This window comes from Plecotus auritus, assembly GCF_963455305.1.
Source record: "Plecotus auritus genome assembly, chromosome: 7".
Lineage (NCBI taxonomy): Eukaryota > Metazoa > Chordata > Mammalia > Chiroptera > Vespertilionidae > Plecotus > Plecotus auritus.
The window spans coordinates 53,238,784-53,255,479 of NC_137774.1; the positions used below are offsets into that span (position 1 = coordinate 53,238,784).

At 42.1% G+C, this 16,696-nt stretch overlaps 1 protein-coding gene across 15 annotated transcripts in view; it reads right to left on the bottom strand.

The window, feature by feature from the left end:
• SPECC1 (sperm antigen with calponin homology and coiled-coil domains 1) overlaps nt 1–16,696 on the bottom strand; it is a 291,359-nt gene that overhangs the window by 64,351 nt on the left and 210,312 nt on the right. For 11 of the 15 annotated variants that reach the window (XM_080681002.1, XM_080681006.1, XM_080681007.1 and 8 more), the window contains 2 exons: nt 2,476–2,618; nt 1,337–1,437 (listed from right to left, as the gene is read on the bottom strand). In XM_080681002.1, the coding sequence (XP_080537128.1) occupies nt 1,337–1,437; nt 2,476–2,618 (244 nt within the window). Of the gene's footprint in view, nt 1–1,336; nt 1,438–2,475; nt 2,619–13,446; nt 14,741–16,696 lie in introns of those variants that run through there. The other 4 variants (XM_080680997.1, XM_080680996.1, XM_080680999.1 and 1 more) reach the window with 2 other exon arrangements.

Consider the following 16,696-nt stretch of genomic DNA (forward strand, 5'->3'; position numbering starts at 1 on the left):
GTGATCCCACTTCTAGGAATATATCCTAAGAGACCCAAAAAACCAAACAGAAAGAATGTATGCACCCCTGTGTTCATAGCTGCGCAATTTACAATAGCTAACATCTAGAAACAGCCAAGTGCCCATCAGCAGATGAGTGGATAAAAAAAGCTGTGGTACATTTACACCATGGAATACTATGCAGCAGTAAAAAAGAAGAATTTCTTACCCTTTGAGACAGCATGGAGGGACTTGGAGAATATCATGCTAAGTGAAATAAGTCCGTCAGAGTAAGACAAGTATCACATGATCTCACTCATATGTGGAATCTAAGTAACAACATAAACTGATGAACGGAGTGGATCCAGAGACATGGAAGCATGGAACAGAGTGCAGACTCTCAGAGGGCAGGCGGTGGCGGGGGGGGTGGGGGGTGCGGGGGAGGGGGGGTGGGAGCTAATCAACCAAAGACCTTGTATGCACATATGCATGGCCCGTGGACACAGACAATAGGGTGCTGAAGGCCTGGGGCAGGGGGTGGGGTGGGCTGGAGGGGGTCAGGGGTCAATGGGGGAAAATGGGGGACATATGTAATACTGTCAACAATAAAGAATTATTTTTTAAAAAGTGTTTTTAAAAATAAATAAAAATTTAAAAATATATATAAAAGAAAAAGCCCTGGTCTTAGAAAATGCCAAGAAGTTTTGGTCTAAAACCATCAGAAGATAGCACAGATGGCAGGCAGGCTGCATCCAGAGAGCTCTTAAGAACTTATAAACTGTAAACATTCTTTCTGAGGGCATTTAAGAAAAAACAATTCTTTGAGAAAAACATCTAGTTCAATGTTCATTTCTAGTAAAAATTACAATCTAGAAATCAGTTAATCTTCATTTAACTGAAAACTTCTAAAGTGTCATCTTACAGGAAAAAAAAATTACCAAAATTGTATGAAGTTTATAGTGTCTCTCTTGGACCTTTATTAGGCATTAAAAGTGTACATTTTAATTAAAATTTAACTAGTATGGTCTGGCTGGCATAGCTCAGTGGTTGAGCATCGACCTATGAACCAAAAGATCATGGTTCGATCCTGGGTCGGGCACATGCCCAGGTTGTGGGTGTGCAGGAGGCAGCTGATAAATGATTCTCTCTCTCTCCCTCTTCCTTTCTCTCTGAAATCCAAAAAAATATATTTGAAAAAAGGAAGTTAAACTATTATTACTTTAGGTTTATTAAAAATGTTTAACCTGTCTCAAAAAATAAACCAATTGGTTTTTATTCCCTTTTATTGCTCGTGTAGGAGACGCTGTTATTACACGCTGACACAGACCACCACCCACACGCATTCCTCTTCTAATACCTGCATTGGAGACACAGCGGCCGCCGGGGCCGTCCTCACTGGTATTCCACTCAAGGGACTTCTGGGGGGCTTATGGACAGAAACATTCTGTCCAGCTCCACCTGCAAGAGGTGGGAACATTTATGTGTGGTGAGTTCGAAATCGCAAATAATAGTTCCTGATTTGTTACTTTTTTGGCAACTAAAAATGTATGCCATGCTGTTTATAAAGTATTATGTATATACTCTTTTCTCCTTTTCCCCTGTGGACGAGTGTTGAATTGGAGAGTGAGAGGGGAGGAATGAACTAAGTGGTGTTGGTTTTAGATACCGGACAATAAGGAACAGGGAAATTCTTGCATAAACCACTATTAATTCACTTCCCATCTTCATAGACTGAATGTAGTCACTGGGATTTCGTATCTTTCAACATTTGTAGTCTAATCTTAATCTAACTTAGCTGCAAACTATTTTAACAGAAATAACTAGGAACATCCTAAGATCAGCTATTACTCCAGTCTTCCAAAACAATAAGCATATTTGTTGAGTCAAGTGAAGAAATACATTGTTATTTTGGACAGATGCACGTTCGGTTTTTCTATTTATTATATTTATGTGTATAGGGAATATAGATATACATTTTTTCTTATATATGGATAACAGTGGATAAAGGTGACATTTCCAGAAAGAGGTAGACTGTACTAAGATCAGAAATGACAGATCGCATGGGTGGTTGCACGTTAAGACAAGACCAGGTGCAGAAAAGTCCACCTGCGTGTTGCAGGATGAGGTGGGCCAGGGCACCAACCAGAGCACCGACCCCAAGGAGGCAATGCCTCCCTTCTTAGGGGGTGAAGGCTCTGGCTGACCTCAGACCACAGAAGGCAAATAAAACAGCAGTGACCTGATTTTTATGGACAGAGCAGTAAAGGAAGGTGGTGAGGCAGGAGCAGGCGAGGAGGAAGTGGGGAGGGAGACTGCCCATGGCCAGCTCACTGCAGCTGCAGCACGTCTCTTGTGTACAGAGGCTTCCTGTGGAATTATCTAGAAGAAACCCTTTTGGATGCACCAATTTGGGGTCAGTGTGGAGTAGAGACAGGCTTGATATTTGGGGCCATGGTCTGAACTGAGTTTTGCTTATAAAACGAAACGATTAAATACCTGGGTGTCCCAAGTCAAAGGACTTGATAAGGGACTTCACGGTGGTCGCCGGCTCCAAAGGTGCTGCGGAGGCTCTGCTGACAAAGACACCGGGCCAGCAGCTGGGGGCGTTGGCCTCGGGCTCCGACTCCGCACGCACAGGTCTGCATGGCAAATGGCCAGAAAGAGCATTTTAATATGTAGAAATAAAAAAAGTGAGTCTATTCTGCAAACTGTAAAAAAAAAAACAAAAAACAACACACAAATCTTATCCTATATAAAAAAAGGCCAGCAACCATAATGGCATAACGACCAGAACGACTGATCAACCAGTTGCTATGAGGTGCAATGACCACCTCTCAGTCCCTCCCCCCAGCCTGCAGGCTCTGATCGCTGGATGGCCAGTGGGGAACCACAAGGGAACCGGGGTGGGTGGCAGCAGGGCGGGACTTGGGACTGGCAAGTGGGCGGAACGGCCAACCTCTTGGTCCCTCCCCCTGGCCCGCAGGCTCCGATAAATTGCCAGATGGCAAACGGGGAACCAGGGTAGGTATTGGTGGCGGAGCGGGACTGGGGATTGTGGGCAGGTGGAAGGCAGACCTCTTGGTCCCTCCCTCCAGCCCACAGGCTGTGATTCCTGGATGGCGAATGGGTAACCACGGAGAACCAGGGTGAGTGTCAGCAGGGCGGGACTTGGGGCTGGCGAGCAGGCGAAAGATGGCCCTGATCACAGGCTAGGCCTAGGGACCCTACCCATGCACAATTGCGTGCGTTGGGCCTCTAGTTCATCATAAATACTTAGTTTACTGTCCATGGTGACAACAGTAAATTGGCTTGTCCATGTGTCCCAAACCCCTCCTGGCCCACAAAGATTGGAAAGATGACACTTCAGGACTCCCTGCAACTAGGATTTCAGATGTGATTTAGGGTCCACCAGTCGGCAAGATGTGGCCTGGCCTGGAGTGGACAGCGCTGGGGAAGAGGGACAGGGGTCCTCGGGCTGAGACAGGCTGCAGCAAAGGCAAGCTGCTTGCTGCTCTGTAGAGGCAGCGTTTGGCCTTCCAGGTAGGCTCCCCATGCTAGGGCTCCCCACGTGAAGGTTGCCCTTCAAGGTGAGGTAGCAGCGCCCTGGTCGCTCCGTCCTGCACTGTGACTTTGGGGAGTTGTCCCTGGAAGCTCAGCTAGAATCTGTGTCTTCAGCCTCCCAACAATCCTGCAAGCCATTTAATACCTTCCTGCTTGACCAACTAGACAATGATCTATTATTACAGCAGAATCCTGACTCCTACACCATTTGCCCTCCAGGAGCCAGAACGGAAACGGTATTCTAGAACAAGTAACACTGTGATTCTGCACGAGGCGAAGCTCCTACTCCCACCCAAGCTTTCCTGGCAAGTTCTGAATGTGGTTTCTCAATTCGAGCACAGACTGATCGAAGTCTTTTAAAGATAGAGCATCGGATTCAACCCTCTCACGCACGGCTTCCTCACCCAGTGGATGTTAGCATGTCATTTAATCTCCCTGGGAAGGACCTCCAATTGCCTGCTTTCTAAACCACTTCTCTTTTTATTGTGTCAAATTGTTTGCAAGATGATGACTAATTTATGAGAATGGCTCAAAAAGAATATTTCTAGTATATTTTAATAAGGTCAGTGAAAGTTTAAAATATTTACTTGCTGATCTTTTTTAAATGAATCTAGGTACTCATAAGCTTCTGCAATTGAATTTACTTGTCCTTAATTCTCAAAGCTTTCTTCTGCTGATATGCAATCAACGTGAACAGAATGAATTTAAGTGAAACAAACTTAAAACACTTAAATCACACTGCTCTACACTTTCCTCTCCGCGGCCCCTTCTTTTGGGTGGAAAAAAAAATCAGTAAACTGATGACATCTTTGGAAGAAAAGTGTAGGCATTTCAGAAACTGGTAGGGGGTTGGGTTTAATTATTTTTTTATTGAATGAGCCTGGTTTCTTATTTTATGTCCCCCATTGTGTTACATAGTATAAAATTAGGTGGTGTACTAGTATATGCAGAAAGAGAATAACAGCAGGTTAGGTATGAGCAGAAAAAATATCTCCTATCTCTGTCCCAGACATTCTTAGGGAGGTGAGAAACAATATGGGCCACCCTCGTACCCGTCCATTTAAATAACTCACCCACTCATTATGGTTTTAATTTGCATTTCTCTGATGATTAGTGACATTGAGCATCCTTTAATATGCCTCTTGGCTATCTGTATGTCCTCTTTGGAGAAGTGTCTATTTAGGTTCTTTGCCAATTTTTAATATCTCCTCACACCTGTCAGAATCAACAAACAAGTGCTGACAAGGATGTGGAGAAAATGGAACCCTCATGCACGGCTGGTGGGAATGCAGTTTGGTGCAGCCACTGTGGAAAACTGTATGGAGTTTCCTAAAAAAATTAAAATGGAACTGTCTTATGACCCAGCAATTCCACTTCTGGGTAAATATCTGAAAAAAATAAAAAACAATTCGAAAGAATATGACCCCTATGTTCATTGCAGCATTATTTTTTTTAAATAAATCTTTATTGTTCAGATTATTACAGGTGTTCCTCTTTTTTTTCCCCTATAGCTCCCCTCTACCTGATTCCCCACCCCACCCCATGCCCTTACCCCCCGCCACTGTCTTCATCCATAGGTGTAAGATTTTTGTCCAATCTCTTCCTGAACCCCTCACACCCTCTTCCCCCTGAGAATTGTCAGTCCACTCCCTTTCTATGTCCCTGATTCTATTATATTCACCAGTCCATTCTGTTCTTCAGATTTTTTATTCACTTGATTTTTAGATTCACTTGTTGGTAGGTATGTATTTGGTGTCATTTTGTTGTTCATAATTTTCATCTTTACCTTTTCCTTCTTCTTCCTCTTCTTAAAGAATACCGTTCAGCATTTCATGTAATCCTGGTTTGGTGGTGATGAACTCCTTTAGCTTTTTCTTGTCTGTGAAGCTCTTTATCTGACCTTCAACTCTGAATGATAGCTTTGCTGGGTAGAGTAATCTTGGTTGTAGGTTCTTGCTGTTCATCACTTTGAATATTTCTTGCCACTCCCTTCTGGCCTGCATAGTTTCTGCCGAGAAATCAGCTGACAGTCGTATAGGTGCTCCCCTGTAGGTAACTAACCGTTTTTCTCTTGCTGCTTTCAAGATTCTCTCTTTGTCTTTTGCCCTTGGCATTTTAATTATGATGTGTCTTGGTGTGGTCCTCTTTGGATTCCTCTTGTATGGGGTTCTGTGTGCTTCCTGAACTTGTAAGTCTATTTCTTTCACCAGGTAGGGAAAATTTTCTGTCATTATTTCTTCTAATAGGTTTTCAATATTTTGCTCTCTGTCTTCTTCTGGCACCCCAAAAATTCGGATGTTGGTACGCTTAAAGTTGTCCCAGAGGCTCCTTACACTATCTTCATATATTTGGATTCTTTTTTCTTTTTGTTTTTCTGGTTGGGTGTTTTTTGTTTTCTCATATTTCAGATCTTTGGTTTGATTTTTGGGGTACGTTGATCTACAGTTGAGTTTCTGTATATTCTTTATTTTAGACAGTGTATGCTTAATTTCTGACTGGTCCTTTTTCATTTTTTTGGCATTCTCATTAAGGTCCTTGAAGGTCTCACTAAGCTCCTTGGAGGTCTCATCAAGTTTCTTAGTGGTTTTTAGAAGATTCTTGAGTAACCTTATAAATGTGGTTCTGAACTCTATGTTGTCCCGTAGTTTGCTTTCCTCCATTTCTTTCATTCGTGACATGTTTCTTTATCTCCACATTTTGCTGCTTCCCTGTGTTGATGGAGTGGCTTTGTGTGGTAGGTGACCTATAGGGACCAGTAGCTCAGCCTCCCCAATCACCTGAGGTGGACGCCTTTGGTACACCCCTTTGTGGGCTGAGTGCAAAGTCTTGGTGTAGTTAAGCCTTGATTGCTGTTGGTACACTGGGAGGAATTGACCTCCAGGCCAATTTGCTGTGAGGACCCGCTGTGTCTATAATGGAAGAACTGCTGCGCTGGAGACACGCTTATGGTGCAGGACTTGTTTCAGTGGGGCTTTGGTGCTCACTGAGTCTGCCTCTTGAATGTGTCCCTTATGGATGTGAGGAGTTGAAATCTGGTGTCTCACACTGACCACTAGGTACACTGGCTTCTGGATCTCCAATGGGGTGCAGGTCAGCTACTGTCTGAGGCCACCCAGCAGGAGCTACAGTGAGAACTACAGTTTTCTCATCTTTGCTTGGGGTTTGGAGGTTTTGGAGCTGTCTGACCCGGGCTGCAAGTTTGCTAGGTTAAGCTGCAATAGGGCAGGCCATTCATATGCTAAAGCCGCTGCTTGGAGCTTGGGTGGGTTTGTTAGTTTGTGCGGAGCGGAGTCTCAGGGCGTGACTAGGCTAGGGCGTGGCAAACAGCCATGGCTGCCAGTAAGCTGGCTCTGCGTCTCCGACCCTGTCCCGCATCCCGCGTCCCAGCACAGTAAACAGTTATTCCTGTGCGCAGCCCTGCAAGCAAGCCTCCCTCACTTTCCGACCCAATGGCAGACAGTCCAGCTTCTCCCCGTAGGAATTTGGGTCCCCCGCATCTCCCCAGAAACTGGAGTTTGGAGTAATCGGGAGCTTGTCTCCCTTCAGGTTGAAAAAAGCAGTGCTCCCAGTCGCCCGTCCGATTTGCACGCCTCCGTACCTCAGCTTTTCAGCGCTTGTGCACCTCTCAGTGCTGTTTTCTCTTTCCTTCTAGTTGTAGAACTTCCACTCAGCCAGCTTTCCTGTGGTTCTGGGTGATAGACGTTTTGTCTATTAGTTGTAGTTTTGAAATTGTTGTGCGAGGCAGCAGTTTAGGTGTTTACCTATGCCGCCATCTTCGCAGCATTATTTTTTAAAAATATGTTTTTATTGATTTCAGAGAGGAAGGGAGAGGAAGAGATAGAAACATCAATGATGAGAGAGAATCACTGATTGGCTGCCTTCTGCATGCCCCCTACTGGGGATCGAGCCTGCAGTCTGGGCATGTGCCCTTGACTGGAATCAAACCTGGGACCCTTTAGTCTGCAGGCCAATGCTCTATCCAGCGAGCCAAGCCAGCCAGGGCTGCAGCATTATTTACAATAGCTAAGCTATGGAAGCAACCCAAATGCCCATTAATACATGAGTGGATAAGAATGCTGTGGTATGTATGTATGTATGTATGTGTGTGTGTGTGTATGTATATACACACACACACACATACATACATATACATACACACACACACACACACACACACCAAAGAATATTACTTGGCATAAAAAAGAATGAAATCTTACCAGTTGTGACAGCATGGATGGACCTAGAGGGTATATGCTAAGTGAAATAAGCCAGTCAGAGAAAGACAAATACCATAAAACTTCACTTATATGTGGAATCTAATGAACAATATAAAGGAATAAACAAAACAGAAACATACTCATAGATACAGAAAACAGACTGATGGTTGCCAGAGGGGAGGAGGGTTGGGGAACTGGGTTAACAAGGTGAAGGGATTGAGAAGTACAGATTAGTGGGCATAAAATATGGGGTTGTAAGTTACGGCATAGGAAATATAGTCAACAACATTGTAATAACTATGTATGGTGCCAATTAGGTACTGGAAATATCAGGGGAACACTTTATAAAGTATATGGTTGTCTAACCACTGTACTGTACACCTGAAACTAATATAAAATAATATTGAATGTACAATGCAATTGAAAATTTTGAAATTAAAAATAAATACTTGCTACCAAAAGACCTTGCAGAAACTTAGGGCACCACTCCTAAAAGGAAGATCATTTAAAAAATTCATTTTCATTTCATTCCTTGGTAATAAGAACAAAATAAAAATCCTACATCTACTGAAGTATTCCCTTCAATTATCCAAGTTTCTCTGTGATTCAAAACATCAAATGATAAGTCAGAAAACTTGTTTAGACTCTATTAGAAAATTGCGAGGCTTCAAGAACAGTTCCCAGTCCTTGTGCCTTCAGATAGCCAAAGACCCAATCAGTACAGGCTAGAACAGTAAGAGTCAGTATGAGAAAACTCTGCAGGTTAAGTGGAGAAGCTACTGGTCTAAATACTGACCGTGTTACATAACAGTGGTGTGTGGGTGTGTGTGTGTGTGTGTGCGCGCATGCGCGCACGTGCAGACTTACAAAGCCTGAATTGAAGAATAGTTATTAGCATTTTATCATAAACAGGCTTGAAATTCATTACACCAGTCTGTCTTAGAATTATTGGGCTCAACAACACCAGTAATAAATGAAGTATATTTGACTCCTGATCATGGGTTTGAATTGCACAGGTCCAGTTAGACATGGATTATTTTCAGTAAATACAGAGAAATGTATGTCTAGAGAAAAATATATTTTCTCCTTATGATTGTCTTAATAATTTTACTCTAGCTTTACTTTATTGTTAGAATACAGTATATAATACCTACACATACAAAAGATGTGTTAATCGACTGTTCATGTTATTGGTAAGGCTTCCAGTCAACAGTAGGCTATGCGTAGTTAAGTTTTGAGGGAGTCAAAATATGCAGCTCAACTGTGCCCTAATACCAGTGTTGTTCAAGGGTTAACTGTATTACATTTCCACTGTTCCAAGGAAGAATGAGAACTCTATATTCTATAGAAGATATTAAGAGGCATTTAAACATAGAGACAGGTGTATTACAGCAAATACATTAAATGAGAAGTTGCAAGGTACCACTATTTGGGTAAACATTTGTTCAAGGCTAGCTGATGACTCCGAAGACAGATGTTAGGTTCTAAGGTCAACCCAAACCACCAAATACAGCTTACATGTTTTGGAAATACAGCTGGATACAAATATACCATCTTTCAATTAGCTTAATGCATTAGATTTTTACAGCATTTAGCTTCTTTCTTCAGGTGCATCTTGCTTAGGGGCCATGTTTAAAACAACAATGATGAGGCATGTTTCCATCCACCACCAGCAGGTGAAACTATGACAATATGAATAATTTCCACAAGAAAATACATGTATGACATAACTCCACACTAAGTATCATATGTCTTAAAAACATTATCTAATTGAATTTTCCACAAAACTCCGATATTTTAGAAGAAAAATTTGACAAAGATAAAGTGGCTTGTCAATGGTGAATCTGGAATGCAAATCCAGCTGTGTGGCCATGTCTTTCTCAAATTGTTGATAATGCATGGGAGTCCTATGAGAGGCATACAAGGGTTCTAAAAAAGAATTTTGATGGTATTTCTTGTTTAAATTTATTTAACATAGCCCTGGCCAGGCAGCTCAGTTGATTAAAGCGTCCAGATATGCCAAGGTTGTGGGTTTGATCCCTGGTCAGGGTACAAGAACCAAATGAATGCATCAATAAGTGGAACAACAAACTGATGTTTCTCTCTCTCTTCCTTCGTCTGTCTCCCTAAAATCAAGCAATAAATAAAAATTAAAAATAAAGAGGGTGTACCTTCCTCACTTAAAAAACATAAATTTATTTAACATATAGTTAATAAAAATACTACCAATATGTATTTCGTTGCTCTTATTTTTTAAAAATATATTTTATTGATTTTTTTATAGAGAGGAAGGGAGAGGGAGAGGGATAGAGAGTTAGAAACATTGATGAGAGACTAATATTGATCAGCTGCCTCCTGCAAACTCCCTACTGGGGATGTGCCCACAACCAAGGTACATGCCCTTGACCGGAATCGGACGTGGGACCCCTCAGTCCGCAGGCTGACGCTCTATCCACTGAGCCAAACCAGTTAGAGCTTGTTGCTCTTATTTTTATGCAGTAATATGCTCTTAGGAAGTGGCAATCCATATCTAAAAATGACAGACAGTTGTAGGTGAGGTCATCTGATGCAGGAACTCAGGGCAGGAGACCATGGACCATGCCATCTACTCACTGACTGCTGGTCTACCTTCTACATCTTCCATTATAATTTAAATATACATGTATGTATATGCAATTATGTCTGTATCTTTCATTTTTTAAAATGTTACCTAATCTCTAATTCATTGCTTTCCTTGTTTGGTTATAGAACAGTCTATAAATACTGGTTTACTACAGCACTTACTTCCTCATAAAGGACACCACTTTGTGTTATCTATTTTGATCCAAGAACACATGAGCTCTTATAAGTAATTATTTTTAAAGTACTCAAAGGTTAACTATGTTTGGGAAATGTCATTGCCCCACTGCTACCTTCACAACTGGAGCTGAATGCCTGTAGAGACCAGTCATTCAATCACATGTCCACACAGGTCTTTCCCGCAGTGCAGACCTTTCTGGGGCTACAGACTGACATCCCAGGACTCGCTGCCACCTGCCCAGCTTCCCACTAGATGCCTCGCCACCTGATGTTCTGCTCCTACTATGTCCTGCCTTGGTGCCTTTGCTCACTCTATGCCGTGCCCGAAGTGCCATTTTCTCAAAATGTTTATTGTTATGCACTAAACAAACTAAAAGACGTTTGTTGCTCTAGAGTGAAGACAAATTAGTAAGTATTCGGTCTCTCAGGTGTCAAACAATGTCTTGATTTTCACTTTTAAATTTGAATATAAGTACACATATGATAATAAAAACAAACAGGGTAAGATGATAATCTACTAGTAAACACATGTATATTAATCTCCAACCCCAACAATAAGAACCAAAGAAATATATCATAAAAATCCTTCATCGGTATTGGACAATGCAGAAAAATATCTACTTCCCCTAGGCTTTGAAGAATTTCTGCTACGGAGAGAATAGGAGGGAAATATGGAAAGACAATACTAAGGGTTTATCCCCACTTCCCTTTCAAAGAAAATAAAGATAATGGGAAAACCCTGCTCATGTCCCCGTACCAGGGGCCAGGGCTGGGTGCAGCACGGATGCCCAGACAGCACGCAGGGCATTCTTCCTGCAAAGGATCAGTGATGTTAAGATATGACTATCCTAGGAGGCCAGGGATGGTTTATTCCAGGCACAGGTTTATTCCAGGCACAAAGGGCAAAGCAAAAAGGGCCGATCGGGAGGAAAGTCATAATACATCCTAAAACGACAGCAAGCCAAGTGAGACTAGACCGAGCACGCTGGCTCCCACCTTCCTTTGTCACCAAACAGAAGACACTGGGTACAGCGAATGTCTACCCGTGCACACCTGTTCCTCTGTGCTTGTCTTGAGCGCCTGGGTCTCTGACATGTCACATAAACTTACCCAGTTTAAGACGTAAGAAGCGCCTTTAAAGGAGTCAGGCACGATCCACAGGCAAAAATAAATGAAGAGAATAACTGAACTCAAGGGAGAACAGATATTTATAAAATTACGACAGGAAACAGAATTAGACACTTGATAGCATCTGCCTCAAGAACACAATGAAATTCAAGGAAATAATAAACTGAAAGGAAATAATTTAAAAATGATATCAGCAATTTAATAATTGCATTATAATATTTTAAAGTAGAACCAACTCAATAGAAAAAGAAATGAGGACATATTGGAAAAATCTCTCTGAATATAGATGACATGACCAATGTAAGGTGGCATTTCAGTCAGTGGGCAAAGGACAATTTCCGCACACCTCGCTGTTGTGTGGAAGAAAAAGACCTCCTCCTCACACCACTCAGCAAGGAAAGGAAGATAAAATGTGTGTGTGTGGAAAATAAATGAAGAAAATGTGATAGTCTATCTATACACAATAAGGGTGGGGGGAAATCTTAAACAGATACAAAGTCCAGTAAAGAAAAGCAGTAATGGAAAATACTGACAAGCTATTACATAATAACAACATACAAATTTCCATGACAAAGATGATAAAGCCAAAATACCCAAACTGTAAGGGGATAAACACCGCCCCCCCCCCCCATAAAACACTGGTTTATAAGCTGATAAGAGAAAAACAATCAGCATAAGTGTTAAACTAGCAATTCTCAAAAGAGAAAATGCAAATGGCTACCATATAACAACATGCTCAGAGAAAGGTGAACTGAAGTACTAGAGAGAGAGCACCTTTTGCTCACCCTATTTGCAAGAATCAATATGAATACTCTGCCGCTGCTAAGGCTGTGTGTAAACAGGACTCTCATCAGGAATAACGTGTCCCCAGTCCCAGGTAAGCTATCGGCGCCATCTATTAAAATGAAAGGTGTGCGTATTCTCTAATGCAACAGTCACACTTTTGGGAACCCATCCTATCAAAATAAAACACAAGTCTAGAAGGCTACATGAATAAGGATGGTTACAGTATTATTTGGAAAGAAAAAACTAGAAAATATAACCTTGATGTTCAACAGTAAGACAGACAGTATTTGAATATTCTAGGGCATGTCCAATGTCTGGGATTCCATGCAGTTATGTCAACCTGGAAGGATGCCCATGATACATGTGCTAAGTGAAATGTGAACGTGCAGAGTAATGTATAGATACAATCCCATTTTTGTAAAAAATTTATCAACTAACTATATATGTGTATATTCACATGAGTAAAGTGGGAGGTAAAGAAAAATATGTACTGTGACCACTGATTACCGTAGAGGGTGGTACTAGAGGGCAAGAAAGTTTAATATTTTTCTTTATACATCTCCATTTTGTTACCAGCATACCTAAATATTACTTCATAAGAAGAAATCCAATACATTAAAACACCAAAAGATCTGTTTTTAAATTTCAACAAAAACAAACAAATCTAGACTTCAAATTTTATGTGATATATTTTCCAATAGTTTTGCTTTAAAAAATAATTTATGTAAAATTAGTATTTTGCTCCTTGCTCTCTTTTTTTAATCATAAAATCATGTAATAATAACATTCATATTTGAAATGAGTCTCCTGACTATAACTTGTATTGGAAGTCCAGCTTGCTACCTCAAATTCCAGCTATTTGACATGGCTTTAAAGTTCTGAAACTATGTACACTAGAAAATTGAGAACAAATGACATTAAAGGCCCTGCAGAAATGTGGCCAGTGATTTTAAAAATAATCAGGAACAGACTCTTTTAAATAGTAACATTTATTTAGCATTTCATAAACACTTACATATAAAAATATCCAACAGACCCCAGAGTAAAGACAGAGCAACACATGGGGTGCAAACACAGCTGGGCATTTTAAGTTGAAGTTGAACTTGTCTTACTGGTTAATGTGAAAACACTCAGCAAATGGATTTTATCTCATTCTAAAAATCCTCAATTTGAGGTAAGCTCTCCCAATAGGTAAGTTTCCATCCAGTAGGTCTCCAGTGTGACCACATCCTCCCGAGTTAAAGAGTATCCTGTTCCTGGTTTTCCTTGGATCAGAAGCAACTCCCGTCTTCTCCTGTGGATAAGGTAGCTGCTAACGACGCAACGTGTCTGGACTGTACACTAGTTCCGCACATGAGAACAGCAGGTAGGATTTGCTGAACTGGTACAGATCTTCACAAACGTATGTACTTCCAAACGTTTAAAATCACACTTTGAACTCTATGCTTCTGGATTTTAAAAGTCTTTAAGTTTCCAGGGTAAGTTTTATTCATGAGGCTTTGGTTGTAGTTGTTTTCAATTAGATTCCAATTAGCATTGTCACCGCATTAAGCTACTGGCTTAACTACCTTTATTACCAACCAAACATCTACTTCTGTTGAGCCCAGCAGGGAACATTGGAAATCAAACCGGAACTTGTGGGTGGCTTGTTTCAGATGCGGCAAGGAAGTCAGACCCCGGCCTGCCGCTCGCGAGCTTTGCTGTAAGGACTGACTTCTTCAGAGTGAGCCGTCACATAGATGACTTCCTCGCTTGCCTTAAAGAGCGTTAATCCCAGGATTATCAGGCACCATATTCAAAAGGAAGCATAACGGTAAACTCCCCAGGGTGCGCACGCCTCACACCTGGCTCCTCGCATGCACCGGCCCCTGCACTGGCTAGGCCACTGCTCCCTAAACACTAGCTGCACATTCGAATGCTTTTCACAACAGACTCGTACTTTGGTCTTTGTGTGTGTGTTTTCATAATTTCATTTTATGCTTCAAATAAAAGACTGTTGAATCTTCCGAGAAAAAGAGAAAAAAAGAGGAAAGAATCATCTTTGTGTAATGAGTTGACTCCAAAAATGTAGAAAAATGGTAAAGAGACTTGACTGCAACGAATGCGTGTGAGAAACTGTGGGTGCTACAAGGAGACAGCGGGCTCTATAAAGAGGTAATCTCTCCTCTACATTACTCCCCCTTTCAAAGAGCAATGGCTGTCGTTTCCCATCCTGGCAGGGCTGGGTCTTTCTTCCATCAATGCTCTGCTAGCTGACAGAGACCATGGAGCTGTGGAAATAGAAATGGGAGGGGAGAGGCTGGTAAAGGAGCCGCTTGATGCAACATGACCTCAGTCTACAAATAAGTATCCCAGCTGACGCTGTCCCATGGGAAAGCTAATATCCAAAGCAGGACTGACCTGCCTGAGTTCCTAGTTCCAATACTCTTGGAAGTCAGAAGGCTTCAGACAGGGAAAATGCTAAAGACTTCAAAATGCCATTATGAGGCTCCTCCACTAGCCCTTCACCCACAGACAGCTGTGCTGGGAGGTAGAGATGCCCAGGATAACGAAGTCAGGCTCTCTGAAAGTCACAGTGACACCTGCTTCCCTCTATTGTCCGATAGTCACGGCCGAAGAAGAAAAAGATTTCTTTTCTTATTACAGCATAAAAATCCGAAAGGCCTAGGGGAAGCTCCTGTCCATGCGTTCCAAAGCAAATCTGAAAAGACGGGGAACAGGGAAGCAGATAGCTGTTTAGAATTACTGGCTATGCGTCTAATGCCATAAACGCAAATTTAAGCTATGAAAAAATAAGTAATCCGAGAGGGAAAGAATTAAGCTTGTTGGGGTACCAGAGGACCCCTTTCTACACTGACCGAGTAAAATGCCAGAGGCTCCTGGCAATCAAAAGTACTAATGTGAGGCCTGCTCAGAAACTGCTCAGGAATCTTCCTGGGAACTGGTCCCCTTCCCCCAGAGCCAGGGATACTGCATCGAAGCATCTGCAGCAAGAGAGCTGGAAAGATAACTAAGTGACAAGAATCTATAGCACCCTTTCAGTGACAACCGCAGAGCCCTGGTGGCGGGGGGGGGGGGGGGGGGCAACTGTGACGCATCGAGCTGTAACAACAACACAAAGGGCAGCACAGGCACACGGCTGACATCCGGGCACAACACATGTGCACACACGCAGAGTTAAAAGCCAATCCCAGAGAGCCTGGCAGTGATATGCAGCCATACTGCTCACGGAGAGGGGACAACACGAGAACAAGTGGTACAAGCTAAGTGGTACACACACATTTTGAATCGTAGACAGGCTGTTTTAGAAACAGACACAGTTAATTAGACACAGATGTTTAGTGTGTTTCATTATCTCTTTTTGAGACGTCTTGCATGGGTGCTTATTGGTGTCTTATGATACATAGTAAGAACCGAGTAAGTCACCCTAAAACCAATGGTCTTTGCTGAGGAAACCCCTGGGCCTTCCCCTGCTGCTGTTTGAGAGGCCCGTGTCATGTGCTGCCCATCAACAATGACTTTCTGTAGAAACACTGCATGTGGCCCATCAAGTCCTTAAGGTCTGCCAGGCCCCAGGACTCAATGTTTCAGGAAAAAAGTTTGATGTTTTAATTTCAAGGAAAGTTTTCACTTCAGTGTCTTTCTCTTAATGGTTCAAAATTGAAAGAAGCCAGAGTTGAAACATTATTTATTATCTTTCATCCATTAATTTGTACATGTTCAGTAAAACATATCACTTGCAGATCCATGAAAACTATCCTGGCTTTTCCAATTTCTGGAAGAGAAAGATGAGGTCCACAGCCCAGCTGGACTATGGAAATGCCACCGTGGCAAGGAGGGTCCAAGGACTGCGCGGGAAGGAAGTGCTGCGGGCACCTGACTCTCAGCTGACCAATTACTCTCAGGAAACAGCAGAGCCTACGGGCCTTAAAAACGACCTGCTGTTATCTCCTCACTTAAGAGAGGAAGGAGCTGGGTCTGGGAAGGAAACCTTGCCAGCTGGTGGCAAAGAGGAGACTCGAACCTCATTTTCCCGTACACCTTAACATCAGTTATTCTGACTCTAAAAATTACCTCTGAAAACCTAATAGAACTGATGGTCACCAATGAGCTAAGTTTTCAAACTATCTAAAATACAACATTATTTAATAGTCCACTTTGTCTTAGTTATTGAGTTCTTGGTAATAAATGCGAACTTAATTTGCCCTCCCACTAGCCTAACCATC